Source organism: Platichthys flesus, chromosome 12, assembly GCF_949316205.1.
Source record: "Platichthys flesus chromosome 12, fPlaFle2.1, whole genome shotgun sequence".
Lineage (NCBI taxonomy): Eukaryota > Metazoa > Chordata > Actinopteri > Pleuronectiformes > Pleuronectidae > Platichthys > Platichthys flesus.
This window is the reverse complement of record NC_084956.1, coordinates 20,569,869-20,587,245: the sequence shown is the minus strand read 5'-3', so window position 1 is coordinate 20,587,245 and position 17,377 is coordinate 20,569,869. Positions and strand designations below refer to the sequence as shown.

The following is a 17,377-nucleotide window of genomic DNA, read 5'->3' as shown; positions in this document are numbered from 1 at the left end:
AAGACACAATCAGCTGCAGTAATAATTACTTTTATTTATTTGACGGAATGGGTTTTTGATATATTATAATTGAAACATATGATTATATGCTACTTACCATTGATATGTAATCATGTTGAACTTTAAATAATTGTATTAGTCTCCCAAACTGTATCTCCCAGGGAGTTAAGTTCAACTTAAATGAATGTTAGTGTACAGAAGGTCTTTTCCTCTCTTCCAATTTCTGACTCAGCAGGAAGGCAGAGAGTTAATCAGCGGGTAGAATGAAGGGGAGGAGATGCTTATGGTTTTATTGGTTTGTTTGTCTTTAGCCCAGTGGGGGTATCCTAATGCATACAAGAAAGAGTACACACCAATATAGGCATGAAGACTTTATCTGGAGAAAGTCCTGCTATGATGTTTTTGAACAGAAGGAGAAACATTCCGATTTTGACATTACAGATATTACCTGCAAATTACCACTTTCATTACAGAATAAGTATTTTCTATGAGAATATATTTATTTAAAATCATTCAGATATGTTTAGTGTGTGTTCTGTGAGTACAGCAAACTAGCAGTGAGGATCCAGTGTTGATTAGTTGATCGATCAGTCATTGGCCACTGTCAGAATGCTATACCATGCGTAACTAAATTTGCCACCTTGCGAACGTGCCCTGCAATAAATTTGCATTGTAACATAAACATCACAAGCATGTAGATGTTAGCAGTTAGCTCAAATCCTCACGTAAGACCTGCCATTGATGTAAAAACGAATGTATAATTCATATTCATTCAATGAAGGGATTAAGGGGGATTAGGATGAGAGCAGCCTAAAATACACAAATCTCAAGGTTTACTTAATTGAAATCCGCCCCACGTCATGCTAATCAGGAGCATAGCCTACAGTATAGCATACCACTATGCATAAGTACTGGAACTTGTCAATATTCAGTAGTATTCAATACTGTTCCCTAGACCTACAGATGAGAACGTGAGGGAGCATTGTCTTTCTTTTCTGAAACCATAATCCACATTGGCTTTACTTGACACTTGTCTGTTTCAACATTACCTTTTAGCTGCAGCTGGCAGACACCCTTCACAAACCATTTTAATCAATGCCGTTTATTTAGTGTTTATAGGTTCACTTTTTCTTTGGTACTCACCTTCGCCACCATGTGCTGACGGAACAAAATAGAGGAAGTGACATTACACTTTAATTTATACCTTTGGAGACACCGGCAGTGATGTCACTTCACTGGGAGCACCCATGTGTGCGGGGAGCTTAAAAAGGTTTTGTAACTATTATTTACTGTATTTTGTATACTATATTGTATATTACGGTGGCCCTGAGAGCTCAACGAACAGCAACTTAAGAAAACACATGCAAGTTGACAAAACACATGCAAGGTGACAAAACACAAGCAAAGTAAGAAAACATCTTCCTCAATTTCACAACACAACGCAACACATTACAGAAACGTGCTGCAAATAGACACACACGCTGCAAATAGACACACGCGCTGCAAATAGACAAACACGCTGCAAATAGACAAACGCACTACAAATAGAGGCGACAACACAACGGAAGTGTTTCCAGAGGACAGCTAAAAGAGATGGACACCACTGCCACAGGAGACGCAAAAACGTCCAATACATCATACCAATTGGGTTCCGCACAGGGGTTGGTCACACGCGGCTCTGGAGCCGAATGCGGCTCCTCAGCCGCTCTGCAGTGGCTCCCTGTACAGTGTTGTGCATATGTTTCGAACTTAACGAATCAGTTTTCATATTATTAACGTGAACGTAACAATGAACGTGAGTGAACGTCACATTAATTTTTCTAATCCTCATCGTATCAGGCCCTCATGAAATACCAGGAGCGGGCGTGGGTGTGTGTATGGGTGTGTGTGTGTGTGTGTGTGTGTGTGTGTGTGTGTGTGTGTGTGTGTGTGTGTTTGTGTGTTGCCAGCGCACCGGGGCTCCGACCCCGCCCACTCACTCGGAGAGAGCCACAGTGACCTCTGAGTTCTGAAGATGGTCCGATCTAGACACATGCCAGAGCTAACATGTGTTGTGAAATTGATGAAGATGTTTTCTTACTTTGCTTGTGTTTTGTCAACTTGCAGCCCGTTTCTGTAATGTGTTGTGTTGTGTTGTGAAATTGATGAAGATGTTTTCTTACTTTGCTTGTGTTTTGTCAACTTGCATGTGTTTTCTTAACTTGCTGTTCGTTGAGCTCTCAGGGCCACCGTAGTATATAGTGTATGCTTTGGGCCCGCATCAATGTCTTCAAATATAATACATTAAATAAAAATTTAAAAGAAAAAATTAAAAAATATAATTTTTTTTTTTTAAATAACAATTTAGTAAGACTTAAAGGGCACTTACTTATAGCACTTTGTTTTGTTTTATTTTTGAAGAAATGTTACGTTCTTGATTCTTGTTGTTCTGGGTTTGTACCCTCATAGTTGAATGCACTTAAGGCCGGCGCATGCTTCTGCATTTTCAGAGACATGCAAGAAGGGGTACGCAAGCTCGAAAGAGCCCCTTGCTTGCCCCTTGCATACTTGCGTGCGTTGCCCAATTTTTTTAACCATACGACAAAGCTACACAAGCCTCATGCAGCTTGCAAGGCTGCTATTGGTCCGCTAACTACATCTTTTCCGGAGTCATATTTCCGGTTTCATGCTTCATAATACCGGCAGAATCCACTGAAGATTTAGAAGAACGAATATGGACCAAATAGAAGAGCGTTTGGCAGAAGAGGTCCGAAAGTATGACCACTTGTATAACCCTTCATTGACGGAATACAAGGACATGCAGGTGGCCTGCAATTCCTGGAAGGACATCTCGGCCAACGTTGGTTTGCAGGTCAACTAGAGTACAAAGCTGTGGAGAAAGATCGAGGACAAATAGTTCCTCCAGGAAAAAGTAATTAAGTAATAAACAGTCAACGACAAAGGCGTCTCAACTGCCACGCCCCCCCACTCTGAGCGACGCGGTTGAGTCACACTGTCAACAGTCTGCTGCAGGGCAGGGGAGCAGCGTGAGTGGCCCAGTCCTTCGTATTTTATTCTGTATGTGGCCCTTGGGACAAAAAGTTTGGACATCTCTGTTCTAATAGCCTTCACTTGCTGTTGTCAAAGAAGTGGCTAGCACGTCATGCGTCATGCTCACCAACTTATATGTACTCATCCCACTCTCACCACCAGAGGAGGGAAGTGGGAACATGCTTACAAACCCAAAATAAAACCACAATTATTAACATAATAAAACATAATTATTAATAACAATTGATCGGCTCCTACAAGAAGCAGATTACGTTCTGGTGTTGGAAGGGGCTATATAAGCAGTCACAATTTCCTTTTCAGGGGGTGAGAAGACATTGGTGAGTAGCCATGTGCGTGTGATGTTGATTTAAATTGCTTTGTATGACTTGAGTTTTGTTCAGTTAATATAAGTTAACTCTTATTTTGTTTGTTTAGCTTTGTTAATTTGTTTTATCATCCATATAACTTGAGACCACTGTTTTATTACCTAAACACTTATTTAACACATTGACTCTGGTTCTGAGTTGGACTCCTACAAAATTAATTTTTCACTAGTGTGTAATCATCTAAAAGAAGGAGAGGGTACGTTGAGGTTCAGGTGCAACATGCTACTTCACCACTAGATGTCACTAAATTCTACACACTGAGCCTTTAAGAGCAGCAGTCAAATAAAATGCAAAATGAAATAACAATAAGATTGAACACAGAATAGAGGACAATAGAGGCCAGTGTGTTAGCATCAGGCAGAGTGACCATTCCGAAACAATTTGCATTATAAAGCCCATAATGGGCGGCTCTGTCTCATCTCTGGACTCATCGTGTGGTTGCCTCCAGGTCTGTTGCCGTGGGGTCATACAACACATCAGATGTGTGAATGGCGTGTTCTACACACATGTTGACTGGCTCAAGGTTAAGTTACAGAGGTTGATGGTTAGCTTTAGCTTTTGTTTGTGTAGTTTGTTGTATTTGATTTATACATATATTATTATACACATTTGATTTATAAAGTGAACTTGTAGATCATGTGAGTCTGTGATTGCAGCTGAAAAAGTTTTTCTTTTCCACCTTCAGGTCAGTGTGAGGTTGTAGAATAAAGTAATTATGTAATGTCAGATTGCCATTTTTCCCAGTCACCACTTTTTCTAATCAGATTGATTAAATCTGATTACAGGCCGACTATTAATCCTCACCTTGATGCAACCCACTGCAATCATCTTCCGCCTGACTCTCTCATGCTCTCCTTCTCATCTATAGCACAATTATCACAGGAGAATGGCAGACCCCTGTGGTAAATGAATTTCATATCAGCCATATCATAGTCATTAGATACACTAATGCACTCTATCATCTTCTGCTGTGATTATAATAGACTCATAATGTGCTTTTAATTCATGCTGGCTAGCCCTCTCACCCTCTTTCCTTCTGTTTTCTACCACTTCCTCCACTACTTCCCCGTCTCTGCTGCAGGTTTTGCAGTGAACCTCCATGTTATCCTGGCGAACCCGCGGGCGCTGTTTAAGCGGCGTGGCTCCCAGCCCGGGATGCAGGAGTCCGACTTCCTCAAGCAGATCACCAATGTCACTGAGTTGGAGCCCAAGGCCAACAACTGCACCAGGGTCAGTAGCCAGACACCACTATCACCGTGGCAACAGATGGGAAGTCTTCTTGTCACAATACATCATAATACTGGTCAAGGACCTGATTTGATTTATGCACGATAGCATTCCGGCATCCAAACAAATGCAGTATTCTAATGTGAACAGATAATGTTCTAAGTCTTTTAATGAAAAAAAACAAACTCCACATAATACAAACACAGGTTGATAAAGTATGTCCCATAACACCAAACCTTTTTATATTCAGTGAGGCTCAGAAACTTTTCATCCGTTATAACCAGATTGGTTGTGCAGACAGGACGAGGCTTGACTGATGTTGCACAGTGTTATTTTTACCTCATGACCCGATTGTGAAGTGAGGCACCTTGTGCGAGTTCATAGAAGATGGGATATTTATGAACCCAAGTTCGGGACAGTCTCAAACAATTAGTCTGCTTTACAACTGGCTTTGTTTTTTTTTCAAAAGCTTTTCCCCTCTTTACCCTGATCAGCTGCAGCTTTTAAATAGCAACATAGAACTTCATTTTATCTGATCTGTGTAATGTTCGCTTAGCGAGGCTCCTGGGGATATAACTGATGTGAAGAATTATGTGAGATAAAGTAACTGTACTTATACTTTACTACTTCAAAAAGATGATTTTAGTGTAAGATTTTACTATGAAGTCCCACATACATAGTGGGGAATATTTGCATTTTGAATAAGAAAATCATAATGATCATACTTTTACAAGAGGTGCACGTGCATATGTTTGGAGCAGCTAACCTATGAGGAGAATAAATGGCAGTAGAAAATAATTTGACTCTAAAAACGCAGCAGTCGTAACAACTGTCAGTTTAAGTTTAAATGAAATATCCCTCTCCCAAGTTTGTGTTTTAAGGGTCAAAGGTCACACAGGCAATATGTTATTTCTATCCTCTATGAAATCATAATGATTTGTCTGTTTCCCTTGTCACAGTTACTGCAGTGATCTTGGAAGGATTGATCAGACTGATATGAAGTATGTCCTCACACTGCACTGACCTGCATATTAGGGCTTGATGAGACAGACTTGGGTTCAATAAAAGGCGGATTTATCTCCATGTAGCACTTGTGGGTTTACATGTGTGTGTGCGTGTCTGGGGCTCATATTAAACTGCAGACATAATCATCACGATGACAGCAGCAGCTAAACATGGAGCATCTCCCCCCACGACTGACAGCATGAGTTATGCTTTCAGCCGCTGGCACAGTCAAACTTAGACACACACAGCTTGAATTGGATAGAAATGGTGTTATAGAGCTATCAATTCTAGTTGTGTGGTAGACAGCTTAGATCGATGCAGCTCATCTCAAATTACCACAGTCCCTGTCGGCACTTGGTTTTATGAAGCCACTCATCCTCTTGACAACCTTCACGGAGCCACCTTAAAAGGAGTTTTTGTGAGGAATGGATTCTGTTTTCTACTTTCAGGGAGTGTGTGAGCTCAAAGTGTCACGACCCCAGTTCTTCCAAACAAAAACTGTTGGTTTCAAAACAGTTCAACAACATAGAACTTACCTTGTGTGCTTGCATTGGAAACCCACCCCTTAAATCTTTTTAAGAGGCATCATCCTCAAAGTCACTTTTTTAAATCAAGGGCCAATTATACGTCTGTTCATTATTCAGTTCAATTTTGTTCTAAATCCTTAACAAAGTGTTATAGTCCTATATTACGAAAAATATTCTTATTATTTTGTTAAGGAATACTGAAAGGACAGGGGCTCTTCATGGGCCAATCAGACCCTAGCCCCTCCCCTCCTCCACAGTAGGTCATCACGTCAAGAGTTTCCAAGGTAACGACTCAAAGGTTGACAAGTTTCAGAAAAAGTGCTACACAGAGGTGTAAAAAATGCAAAAGATAATTGATTTGTAACTGAAACAATATCTGTCATTTTAGATTTTAATCTTTTTTGTCCTTTTTTTAGCTTCTAACTAGTATCAAAAAGCAAACTTGAACTTCAGGCCAAAAAGAAGTTGAACAACGAAATATGCTGAGATTACGGCACAGATGTTTCCCCTTGTGTTTGCTTAATGTATGTTTTGCATAAAACATTTCATCACTGATCGGCCCCATAATCCAGAAAGGAGCCAAGTGTTAAGTCCTTAAAGTGGTTATTTGTACATAACAATGGATGTATTAAAAGGGGAGGGAAGCTCAGTGGGGCAGAATATGATGAGTGCCCGGTTTTATTTTATGCTGCACCCCTGCTGAGGATGAAAGTCAAACATCATCAAAACTGCCAGTCCAGTATATTTGTGTTGTGGAGTGTGACAGACACAGCAGCATGTAGGGTGCACCAGCAGAGAATAAACTGAATCGCTCATTCTGTAGCTGCCTCTGTCCTTTACACTCCAAACTGTCTCTTCATTCTCTGTGGAGATGCTTCGTCTGGAATAAACAAATGTAAAATCCAAATTTGCTGGTTCACCATATGTGTGCAGGTCACATCGCTGCACCCCCCAGTGGGTTACGGGTAAATGTTTCCTGCAGGGAGTTCGGATAAAGCCCCCTGGAGCTGCTGGATCATCATTTACAGCTGGCTTCTGCCGCCACTGCAGACAGCTCTGTGTTGAAGCTATCATCATCATTATCAGCCCCATTACACTAATGGAGGTGCCCTGCCGCTGATATTAATACAGACCATTAGCGGGCTATGACATCATCAGTCACCGCCCGGCACTACACGGACAACAGGATGTGACATCAGCATTTATCATGTTCAGAGTTACAAAAGCAGCGGGATGTGACAATATCACTAAACATGCTGTGCAGTTAGAAAATGTGACGGGATTCAGAAAGTCGTTCCTGAACATTTACTTGTGACATCGCTGATCATGACTCATGAAGCTGCAGTGTGAAAGTGTGAAAACGATATGATGTCATGACTCTTAAAGGGATAGTTCACCATTAAATGAAAATCCTTCATTATCTACTCAGCACTATGCCGATGGAGGGGTGGGTGACGTGTTTGAGGAAACACTTCAGGAGTTTCAGGTATAAACAGCGCTGCAGCCAAATCCAATACGACCGAAGTCAATGGTGACAGATTCTTCAAATACAACAAGGTGTAAATTATCTGGTTTCGAGTCGAATTGGAATGTCGGGGCTGACGGACACTTGGATAACTGAGCAGGAGCAGCATGGAGGCTTGTTCCTGTTTTTGCGGATCCTGTAACATGTTGGCATATGATAGTGGGGGTGGACCACGATCGAGGGGGCAGCTGATGGTGGATCCTGATGATTGTGGACTATGGTGACATCAAATCGTGATGGTGGATCCTGATAGTGGCACGCAGCATTAATCGCACTTCTGCCCGTCCTGCGAGAAGGATCCCTCACATGTGGGTTAAAGGCAGACGATGTCACACCTTGTTAAAGCCCTATGAGACAAGTTGTGAATTGTGTATATGGGCTAGAGAAATGAGATTCGATTGGTTGATTGATTGCTGTTGGAAACGGAGGTGGAGGAGAGAGCACCTTCACCTGCACAAGAGGATTCCTCAGTGCAGCTTTGGGCTGTGGGTTGATTGATCCTCTGGTTAAAAGGCAGCAGCAGAGCCGCCGTGGAGAGACACAGAGAAACACACAAGGAGACACACAGAGGAGAAGAGACACACGAGAGAAGATAATACATTTTCATTTTTTGGAAGCTATCCCTTTAAACAGTCAATGTGTACATACACATACATGGGATATGCTGATATTATTCTGATGTATGTTGCTTTGGATAAAAGCAAATGTAAGAAATCTCAATGTAAGTATTTAGGTTTTATGATCATTTATAAGGCACCGGGGGTTTTACAGCAGTTTGTAGTACATCCCTATACATGTAAGTACAACTGAAATCACAGTCTTTAATTAATGTGTCTGTGGAGTTTGTCAGAAGACGTCGTCAGAGTTTTAACGGAGCAGCAGCTTGGAAATGGCCTGTAGTGGAAGTGACTGCTGGTTCACATTAAGTCATAATGGGCCGTGTTTCAGTCACTGTTTCATGCTTGTTTCACTGTTCGACAACAGAAAACGAACAAAGTGTCATGAGAACAGCCTCATTTGGAATGTAGTTGAAGTAAAGTACAGTATTATGTAAATGAGCCCAGAGAGTTGGAGGGAAAAGCAAACTGATAAAGGGCGGAAACCATCTGACACTGGGCAGAATTTAAATATGAAGAAATGACGTCATTAATTTGCTACTTTTTTCATTTTATCATCTGATGCCATTAGCCACATATGGTTCCACAACAGTTTTCCTTGACCTGGTCTCATTAGGGTTTGGCCTCTGTGCTGGAAAAAACCCACTGAGATCCAGTAGATTAATTAGAGAAGGTCTGATTAGCTCTTTCCTTCAGCCTTCAGCATTCATGCTAAGCTAGGCTAATGTACCTCATATTTGACAGATCAAGGAGAGGCATTGATCTCCTCAAGAAAGCAACTAAGTTCCCACAACGGCAAATCATTTCTTTAAAGTGGACTTGACCATGTTAGGAATGTTTTCATTGGCACGGAATCAATCAACCAAAATCTCTGCATCTCAAGGATAAGTTCATGCCTTTTTTCAGACATGGACTCTAGAAAATGGTCCCTCAATGGGATGAGGACATTCTCAAAACTTTACACATTTTCCAGATCAGTGTTTGTTCTTCCAAGTTGACATCGTCTTTACTAACGTCTTCATGCATGGCGCCTCTTTTTCATGCTGAGATATTTGTTTATTGACGAATTCTCTGGACATTATCCTGCTTTATTCTCCCATGCGCTCACACAGACATTCGGCAGATATTTTCATAGGAAGCTTGAGAGAGAAACTGAGGACAATTGTGTTTTCACACACAACGCGTTCAGTCCATGTCTGAAAGCAGCACAGGAAATCCAGTTAAACTTCCCCGCTATAATGAGGATGACATTTCATGAGGTGAACCATTTTTTTATCCAGGGATCTTAGGTGCTTGTGATAAACTGCAAAGTCTAATCATAAGATAAGAAATATAAAGTGATGCTAGAGTCAAACATTATTGTCATTTATAATCACTAGCTTTCTTCAACAATATGATAATTATGTTCCTGTAATCACATCATCATCATTTATTAATTAAAACTTAATAGCCAGTACATTACACAATTCATGTAAGTGATATTACCAGTTATTGGACCATTTCTAGATTTGTTGCGCAGTTGAGCTAAATCCTGTCAAACTGAACCTCAACATTTTGCCTTGGACAGATTTAGGAATATCTCAAAGCACCTCTGTTTGGGATCGGCTGGTCTGAACAGTTGCCATTGAAAGGATTTGATGTGGATGGCCTCTCCAGCAGCTGCACCCTACCCAGGCTCTGTCCACTCTCGGGAAGGTATCTCGGATCAGATCAGAGAGCCTGAATCTCCGACCTTGACAAAAGAGGCCAGAAATGCTCATCTGATGGCCAGGTCAGTGTCTGGAGACGACTGACAGGAGCTGTAATGCAGTTAGAGCGGGAGAGTAATGGCAACAGACAGCAGTGACAGGGCGAGAAAGGTGGGGGGAGGTAGGAACAGATGGAGACAGATGATAGCACAGGAGGAAAAGGAGATAGAGGAGAGAGGAAGAGTAAAAGGCTGTATGGAGGTAAGGGGATGGATTGATTGAAGGTGGAGATTAAAAAACGAGAAAGAAAGAAAGGGAACACGTGGAGATCTGCTGCCATGGACTGAAAGATTAAACCACAGTCTATTCAATTTGCATTGGCTCTCGGGTTTCTGCCAAACCTAATTTTTACTTTATTAATGTAGCGAAATGCTTTTCCAACCTCTTTTAGTTAAAGTCGTTAGGTCTGGTTTGGGTGATCTGATCCTCAGTGCATCTTAAGTGCCTTTGCAAATGGGTTTGATTCATTTTCTTAAGCTATAATTCGGGTTTCTTACAATTTGGTTCCTGAGAGTCTCTTTCTCGTCCTTCATCTTGACCATGGAAACAGAATAGTTTGCAAAAACAGTCTGAAGTCCTTGAAGATCGGAAAAAAAATGTAAACCTTGACATGTGAGAGAACCTGCTGCTATAAGGAGCTGTTACTGTTCTACAACAATCAAGTTCAAATGAAAAAACACATGATTGAAAAACTGCAGTCACAGCTTAAACTAGGCTCGGGAAGGGACGTTGGTCTATGCATTCATTGTGCTTCTGAGTCACAGGCAGTTTTAAAAGGTTTATTCTGGCATGATATTGAATCTAAAACGATTTCACACTTTTCTTCTCAGGTGGTTTGATGTGACAATAATCGATTCGGCACCATGTGCTAGTTTCCTCCAACCTGTGTTAGAGATGAGGGGGGTTGGATCTTTTCAAATTGTAGTCTGCACTTGTTTACTTTTCCAGGGTAACCAACCGCAGCTTTAAAAGAAATATAGATACATGATTAAACAATTTTCAAACAATGTTGTTTAAAAAACAGTTATGATTCAAACTGTCGGTGACCAACAGGCAACATTTTGGGGATTAGGAAGGGTTATTTAATAAAGCAACTAATAAACTTATAATAGCCCTCTTTCAACATGCCTAAAAATTCAGCCTTACTAGAAAACATATCTATTTTAGTCTAAGTGCAATGTTTTCACAATGAGTCAAATTGTTGGACAAAGGATCCATGTTTGGACGACACTGGAATTGAAGGACGGTCCTCTGATGTTCAGAAAGTTATGTGAAGGTAAAACTATGAGCTCTCGCTGCTCAATCCTCCAGCCACCGCTTCTTTACAAATGTCTCCTCCTGATGGGGAGACACACGGCTGCCCTCGCCTCATGCTATTAAGAGAGAAAAAACACTCTAACCTGGTAAAGCTTTTTGTCTGCAAGTTGCTCGAGGGAGGAAGAGAAAAAAGAGACAGCAGGAGAGAGGACAGAGGTAAAAGCAAGTGCAAAGCCATAAGAGAAAAAGTGGACGTGATGAGAGGGGAGCACAGAGAGAGAAGAGAAAGAGGAGTGTGAGTCCCGGGGAACTGAGAGGGCACTCTGACTGCATAATTGGTGCATGCATGCGCACACGTGTGCACAGATGCGCGCCTGTGCACTACCCCTCTCCCCACAGCTCCGGAGTGATGCTTTAGTGGCTGCTACATTAGCCTTGTTAGATATGCAAAGCGGGCCAATTAGCAGCACAGTGTGCAGGAAGTGACATGTTCCACCTGAAGTAGCCCAGAAACAACTGCAGCCTCCGAAGCAGCAATAAATCACACCTCTGCAAGTCTGTGTGTGTGTGTGTTTGTGTGTTTGTGTGTGAGTGTCACTTTGAACAGAAAAACGTCCCACACCTGAATTATAAGCTCATTAGCTATGGGCTAAAAAAAAACATTCTCACTCCAAATAACCTCACTTCTATCTCCGCGGAATTAAATCCGTCCCTGTCTCCAGGAAAATATCAATCTGTGCCTCCACTGCAGTGTTTCCTCACCGGTGTATTGCTGTGAAATTGGCTGCAAACACAAGACAAATTTTAGCTGCAGTGCCGTGTTTGATTTGGTCCATGTCAGGGGGTGTGAGGCTGTCTCTTTGGTGAGGACAACAGATGAGCGTCAAACCCAACATCGGGAAGATGCTATACCAGGTCCGTCTCAAAGACCTCAGCAGAGTCTCCTATTTGGCAGAGCATCTACGAGTAATGAGTGTTTCCAGTGAGGGGAACACAACCGGCCATTAACTTTAGACTAGCATATCGGCATTTTATTAAAAACCAGATAGTGACCAATGTTGTTTACCTCCAGTGATGTGGAGGTTCCCACAAGCATCAGGTGTGTCAGAAGAAGTCTGTACTGGGAGTCTTATTTGTCTTGTTTCCTTACTGTGGTTTGATCTGATGGAAGACACAGTGTGTTCAGCTGTATTGTGGAAGGTCAAATATTTCACTGTGTATATGACATTTTCTACTTTTGGCTCGTCAGTTCAGGTTTGGCTTCATGTTGGATTAGGATCAGGTCGAGTCTGAACACTGTTCTATTCAGATGAGGTAACTGTAATAATTTAACTCTTTATTTTCTAGTTTCAAGGTCCAGTGAGGGATTAAAATGTATTTCCTTCTTCATTAAACATTTGCAAAGCCTTAAGACAATTCCTTTCAACGTTCACTTGGACCCTTACACTGATTGGAAATCAAGGGTCAAAGATCATTTGAATAGTATGAATCCACCTGCATGTGAGTCCGGGTACAAACAAGATGGGGATGCACATCTAAAACCAAAATTGCTCCATCCCACTAAACCTGCACTGTGTCCCTTTAACCTGACGGAGTGTTGGAGCCCAATCTATTTGTAATGGAAGGACAGTTGGCCAGTAATAGTAAAAAAGTAGATCAGAGTTGTAATAAACCAGTTATGCTTTAACTCTTCGACCCGGTTTTGAGTGAGTTTCAATTTGTACAATGATCACAAGTTTTGAACAGACATTTTATCTACACCGACTCACACACAAGAACAGAAAATCTTGGCCACCGAATTTCAGGTATCAGCAGCTTTAATCCAAGAAGAAGAATCACCCTAAAGTCTGAGGTCTTTCACAGTATCAGTAAAGCTCTGCCATCCACCTGCCTCTGTGTGTATCCATCCAAGCATAACAGCCTCTCCATTCTTTTGTAGCGAGTGACTTCTCCCACTGTCAGCACATTTCCTCACCCTTCTCTCTCTCTCTGTTCCAGGTGCTGGTTTGGCACACACGCACAGAGAAGCCGCACCTCGCAAATGAGCCCAAACATCGAAAGGACACCGTGGTCATCGAGGTGTGAGAGGACGGAGCTGAGCACAGGATCCGCGAGCAGGAGCTGTTTGTGGCTGCCCGTTACCTCTCGGCTGGAAATAAAGACAGCCCCCTCCTCTGTCTCCTTATCGGGTTCATACGAACTGGTCACGACGGACACGGACTCGGAGGAGCTGCATGACTCAAGACTTCTGGCTGTCTGTCAAACGTACTTTGTGAGAACTGGAAGCCACGCAACATGTTCCTTTTACAAACTGGGATGACTTGGATTGTGGATTTTCTCCATCCATGACTTGCTGATGAAAAGAAAACACTGACATGAATATCTGTTTGAATCATGAATACCTCATTGTCAAGTTAACTGTTTCACCGTGGTGTGGTTTCCATAAACAAGGCTTGTGGTCCACAGCATATGTTTGATGACAGTGGTAATGTTCTGCTGATGTTTGTCATAGTTCAAGGAGTGTTCAGCATCAGGGGTAATTCTGGAGCTTGCTCTCTCTCTGAGAGTGACATGAGAAGGTTAACAGTTGTTACCATGAAGCTTGGTTTAAAGACAGGAAGCAGGTTAAACAGGAACGCTGCACCACTCGAGTTGAAACACTACAGAAACCAAACTACTGACACAATTCGGGCCGGGAGATATAACTTAAAATCAATATCTCTATTATGTCAAACTTTCACCTCGATTATGATTAATGAACATTACGTTCTGGCTGAGACACGTTAGGTCTCGAGATGTGTGAGGAACTTGAAACGCAGTCTCAGTAGAAAGTTTGAAATCTCTCTGGCTGCGTTTTAGTCCTGCCGAGTAGAAACTGATTTGACTCTCACAACTGTTTGCTGATTGGGTCTTTTCAGTCATTCCTCATCATTGTGCTGATTCGTGAGTGGTCACATGATATGTGTTTTCAGACTCGTTGGTACGGACGGGTATTAAACCTGATACAGACCCTCAATACTCATATGGAAAGAGAACAGAACAGTTTAATTTTCTTTTACAAATTTCAAACAGAGGCTGAGTGGTATGGATGTAAGTAACCCTAACCCTGTTTGCAGTTGCATAATGCAACACACACAATCATTTGTTTTCTTTTCCCTCCCAGGAGGAAAGTGAGCGAGTTTGCAAAAGTATTAACTATTACACTTCAACCCACACCCCCACACCTCTCTGACTGAGCCATTTAGCTTTTTTACATAATCTTTTCAGTCTTTTCATCACTTTCCAAACGTTTCAGCTCCAGTTGTTCTGAAAAAATACCACCATCTCCATGTGTGTTAAACAGAACCAGCTCTGGTCTTCTTGTTGACCTTAATCACATGTCTCAAAGGTAATGTGGTGATGATTTATTGATCCCTAAATGCTACGTAATTCTCCTTTAAATCACCCTGAACTGATCTTATATAATGAACTGGAGCAACCTTCGCCCTCCTCTCATCCTGAATACATGCGCAGGGTGTGATCAGGTTTGGAAACGCAACACGTGAAGTAACAAGAAGCACCACTCCTGACAAACTGCAATCAATAATGTAGAGTCTCGAGGCCGACAACAAAGAACTGGCCTCATAGGAAAACCTCGACAGAAGAATAAAGAGGGATAGCTTGAGTAGATGTAAACAGCACATCAGATGTGCTTCTGGTTTCACATTTCAAATGTGCAAGGCACCATTTCTTCAGTGTGCTTTAACAGCCGTGTTGCCAGCTGGAGTGCGGGACTCTGAACGTCTGTCACATTCAAGCACTTCGCCAAAACAGTTCACACAGAGCCGATGCAGCCTGTGAGGGCCGGGGAGATCTCTCTGTGTTTAGCAGAATAACAGAGTCTAAATCTGGTGTCTGTGGCGACGCTGCCACACTGTGCAGTGGCTGCGATGCCTTCTGCATGAACTGGGGAGCAACCGTAACAATGGAGATGCAGTTGGCTACAGCAACTGTGACAGAACAATGCAAGGAAGCTTCCAAGGAAAGTTTCTGATGCTCTACATAACAAGGAGAGTCGTCGTTCAGAGGAAGGATTGGTCTGAAAAAGAAAAATGATGGACCTTGAGGACAATCGTGGATTTAAAACTGGTGTGGCCGATCCTCGTTGGCTGACTCAAGCTTTTAAAGTTCTTGGATAGGTTAGCAGTAGGTAGCTATTATTTACACAGAATTATTGTCTTGGAACTATGGTCATTTCTGTGTTTGACGGTGTCTGTGTCACTGCCAGAAGGGGGAGACTAGAGTTCCACACTGCAGGTTTACATTTAGAGGGGCCTGAATACGTCTTTGTATCGCAAGTACACACAGGAAATAAAAAACAGGATTAAAGCCAGGATTCTACAGCCTTTATTCCAAATTACCCTCTTGTAAAACTTGGAACAGAAATACAGGAGCAAACAAAATCCCCCAAAAGATAAAACAGTACTTTTACAGTTAAGAGTCATTGGACAAAGACAAACACAGAAAAACTTTTCTTGCTATTTATTGTTTCAATGCACAGAAACCTTTTTTTTTTTTCCTCCGTACTAGGCACCAGAAAATGTAAACACATTGGAAATAAACCTGGAGGACATTAGTTTTATTGAATATGTATATGTGCCATTCACACAAACCACAGTTATTGCATGGCAGAGGGACCCTGTGTTTACAGACATGAATCTCTGCACTGGAGCCCGGCAGTGGGATTGCAGCTCTGTGAGCGTGTGTGTCTGTATTTTGTTCTTTTCTCATTCTCTGTGCTGATCTTACTCCCATTAATCCTCCTCCTGCCGGTCTAGCCCTCTAATTGGTCGTCCAGGTTTATTTTCTCATGACTTACTGTGCTTCTCTTGATCTGCACACAACAAAACACCACAATAAAGATGGCGGATGGCAGAACAAATGTTTACAGCATCATATATTGAAGGAGAAACATGGTGGGTGTCACACTGGTCCGGTTTGAAAAGAATTTTAAAAAAAATAAAAGAAGATGGATTTTCTTATTCTGCAGTTGGAAATGAAGTGACAAATCACAACCCAGTGGGAGATACAGTACCTGCTCTGCTATTTAAAGTGACGTAAAAGACAAAAACCCGTGATTCCAGTGCTGCTTTAATTTGCCTTCGGGGAGCAAAGGGGGAAACGACTCATTTCATCAACAAGGAAGTGTCTTAACTGGGTCAGAGCCCGGCTTCCACTGAAGCCAGCTCGTTTGGTTTAAAAACGCTTCAGAACATCACAGCGAGGCGAGCAAAGATGTCCCGGGGACTCACAGGCCACCCGGCAATAACTGACACTTAAATGGAATCCAAGACATTACAGATTTTGGTTGTTTTTAACCAGTTGGAGAAAATGGGTTGGATATATTCATCTCTTAATAAAGGTATTGATACTGGTTATGTATTTATCAGTGTCTCCCTGCCTTTGTTGACTTGAATGCAGATTTAAGGAATGTTTCCTTTTTACTGGGGCTGGGCAGTTACTTCCTTCGAGTTTTCGTTTGTGCAGTATGTCTTCAATGTCTAAAAAATGAAAACTGAATTATTACCACAATCCTAAAAATTATATTTTCAGTGAAAATTTAACATGAGAGCTGATTCTCAAGAGATCTCGTTGTGATCTTACTAGTGACACCTTGTTTCAGTTTGAGTATGTACAGAGTGGGAAGAATCTGAATTTTTATGAGGCAAGACTCTGCAGTGTCTCATAATAACAAGGTATATTATTCTCAAATAAACAGAAAAATATATATTTATTTTATCTATTTCTTGTAAGGTAAGTAAGGAACCGCTGCTGTCATGACCATTTACCTTGGAGCTGATCAGTGATACAACGGCTGCTGTGTGGGGATAAAAAAAGCACTACTGGCTGCAATGAGACACTTTTTCCTTTGATACTCTGAATGTTGTAGAAATTCTTTGCAGGAAAAATGATCAAGTTTTGTGAAAATCAATCAGTGCAAAATAACAACTACTGTAGAAGCAGCTCTAAACACATGTCGGTCAAAGCCTGTGGGATTTAGCAATGCTAAACCTCA

General features: G+C 41.7%; 1 protein-coding gene across 1 annotated transcript in view; it reads left to right on the top strand.

The window, feature by feature from the left end:
• Positions 1–15,862, top strand: part of b3gat2 (beta-1,3-glucuronyltransferase 2 (glucuronosyltransferase S)) — a 53,658-nt gene extending 37,796 nt beyond the window's left edge. The window contains exons 3-4 of the mRNA XM_062401483.1: positions 4,498–4,646; positions 13,321–15,862. Of these exons, the coding sequence (XP_062257467.1) occupies positions 4,498–4,646; positions 13,321–13,407 (236 nt within the window). The 3' untranslated portion in view covers positions 13,408–15,862. The remainder of the gene's footprint in view (positions 1–4,497; positions 4,647–13,320) is intronic.
• The last annotated feature ends 1,515 nt before the right edge of the window (positions 15,863–17,377 follow it).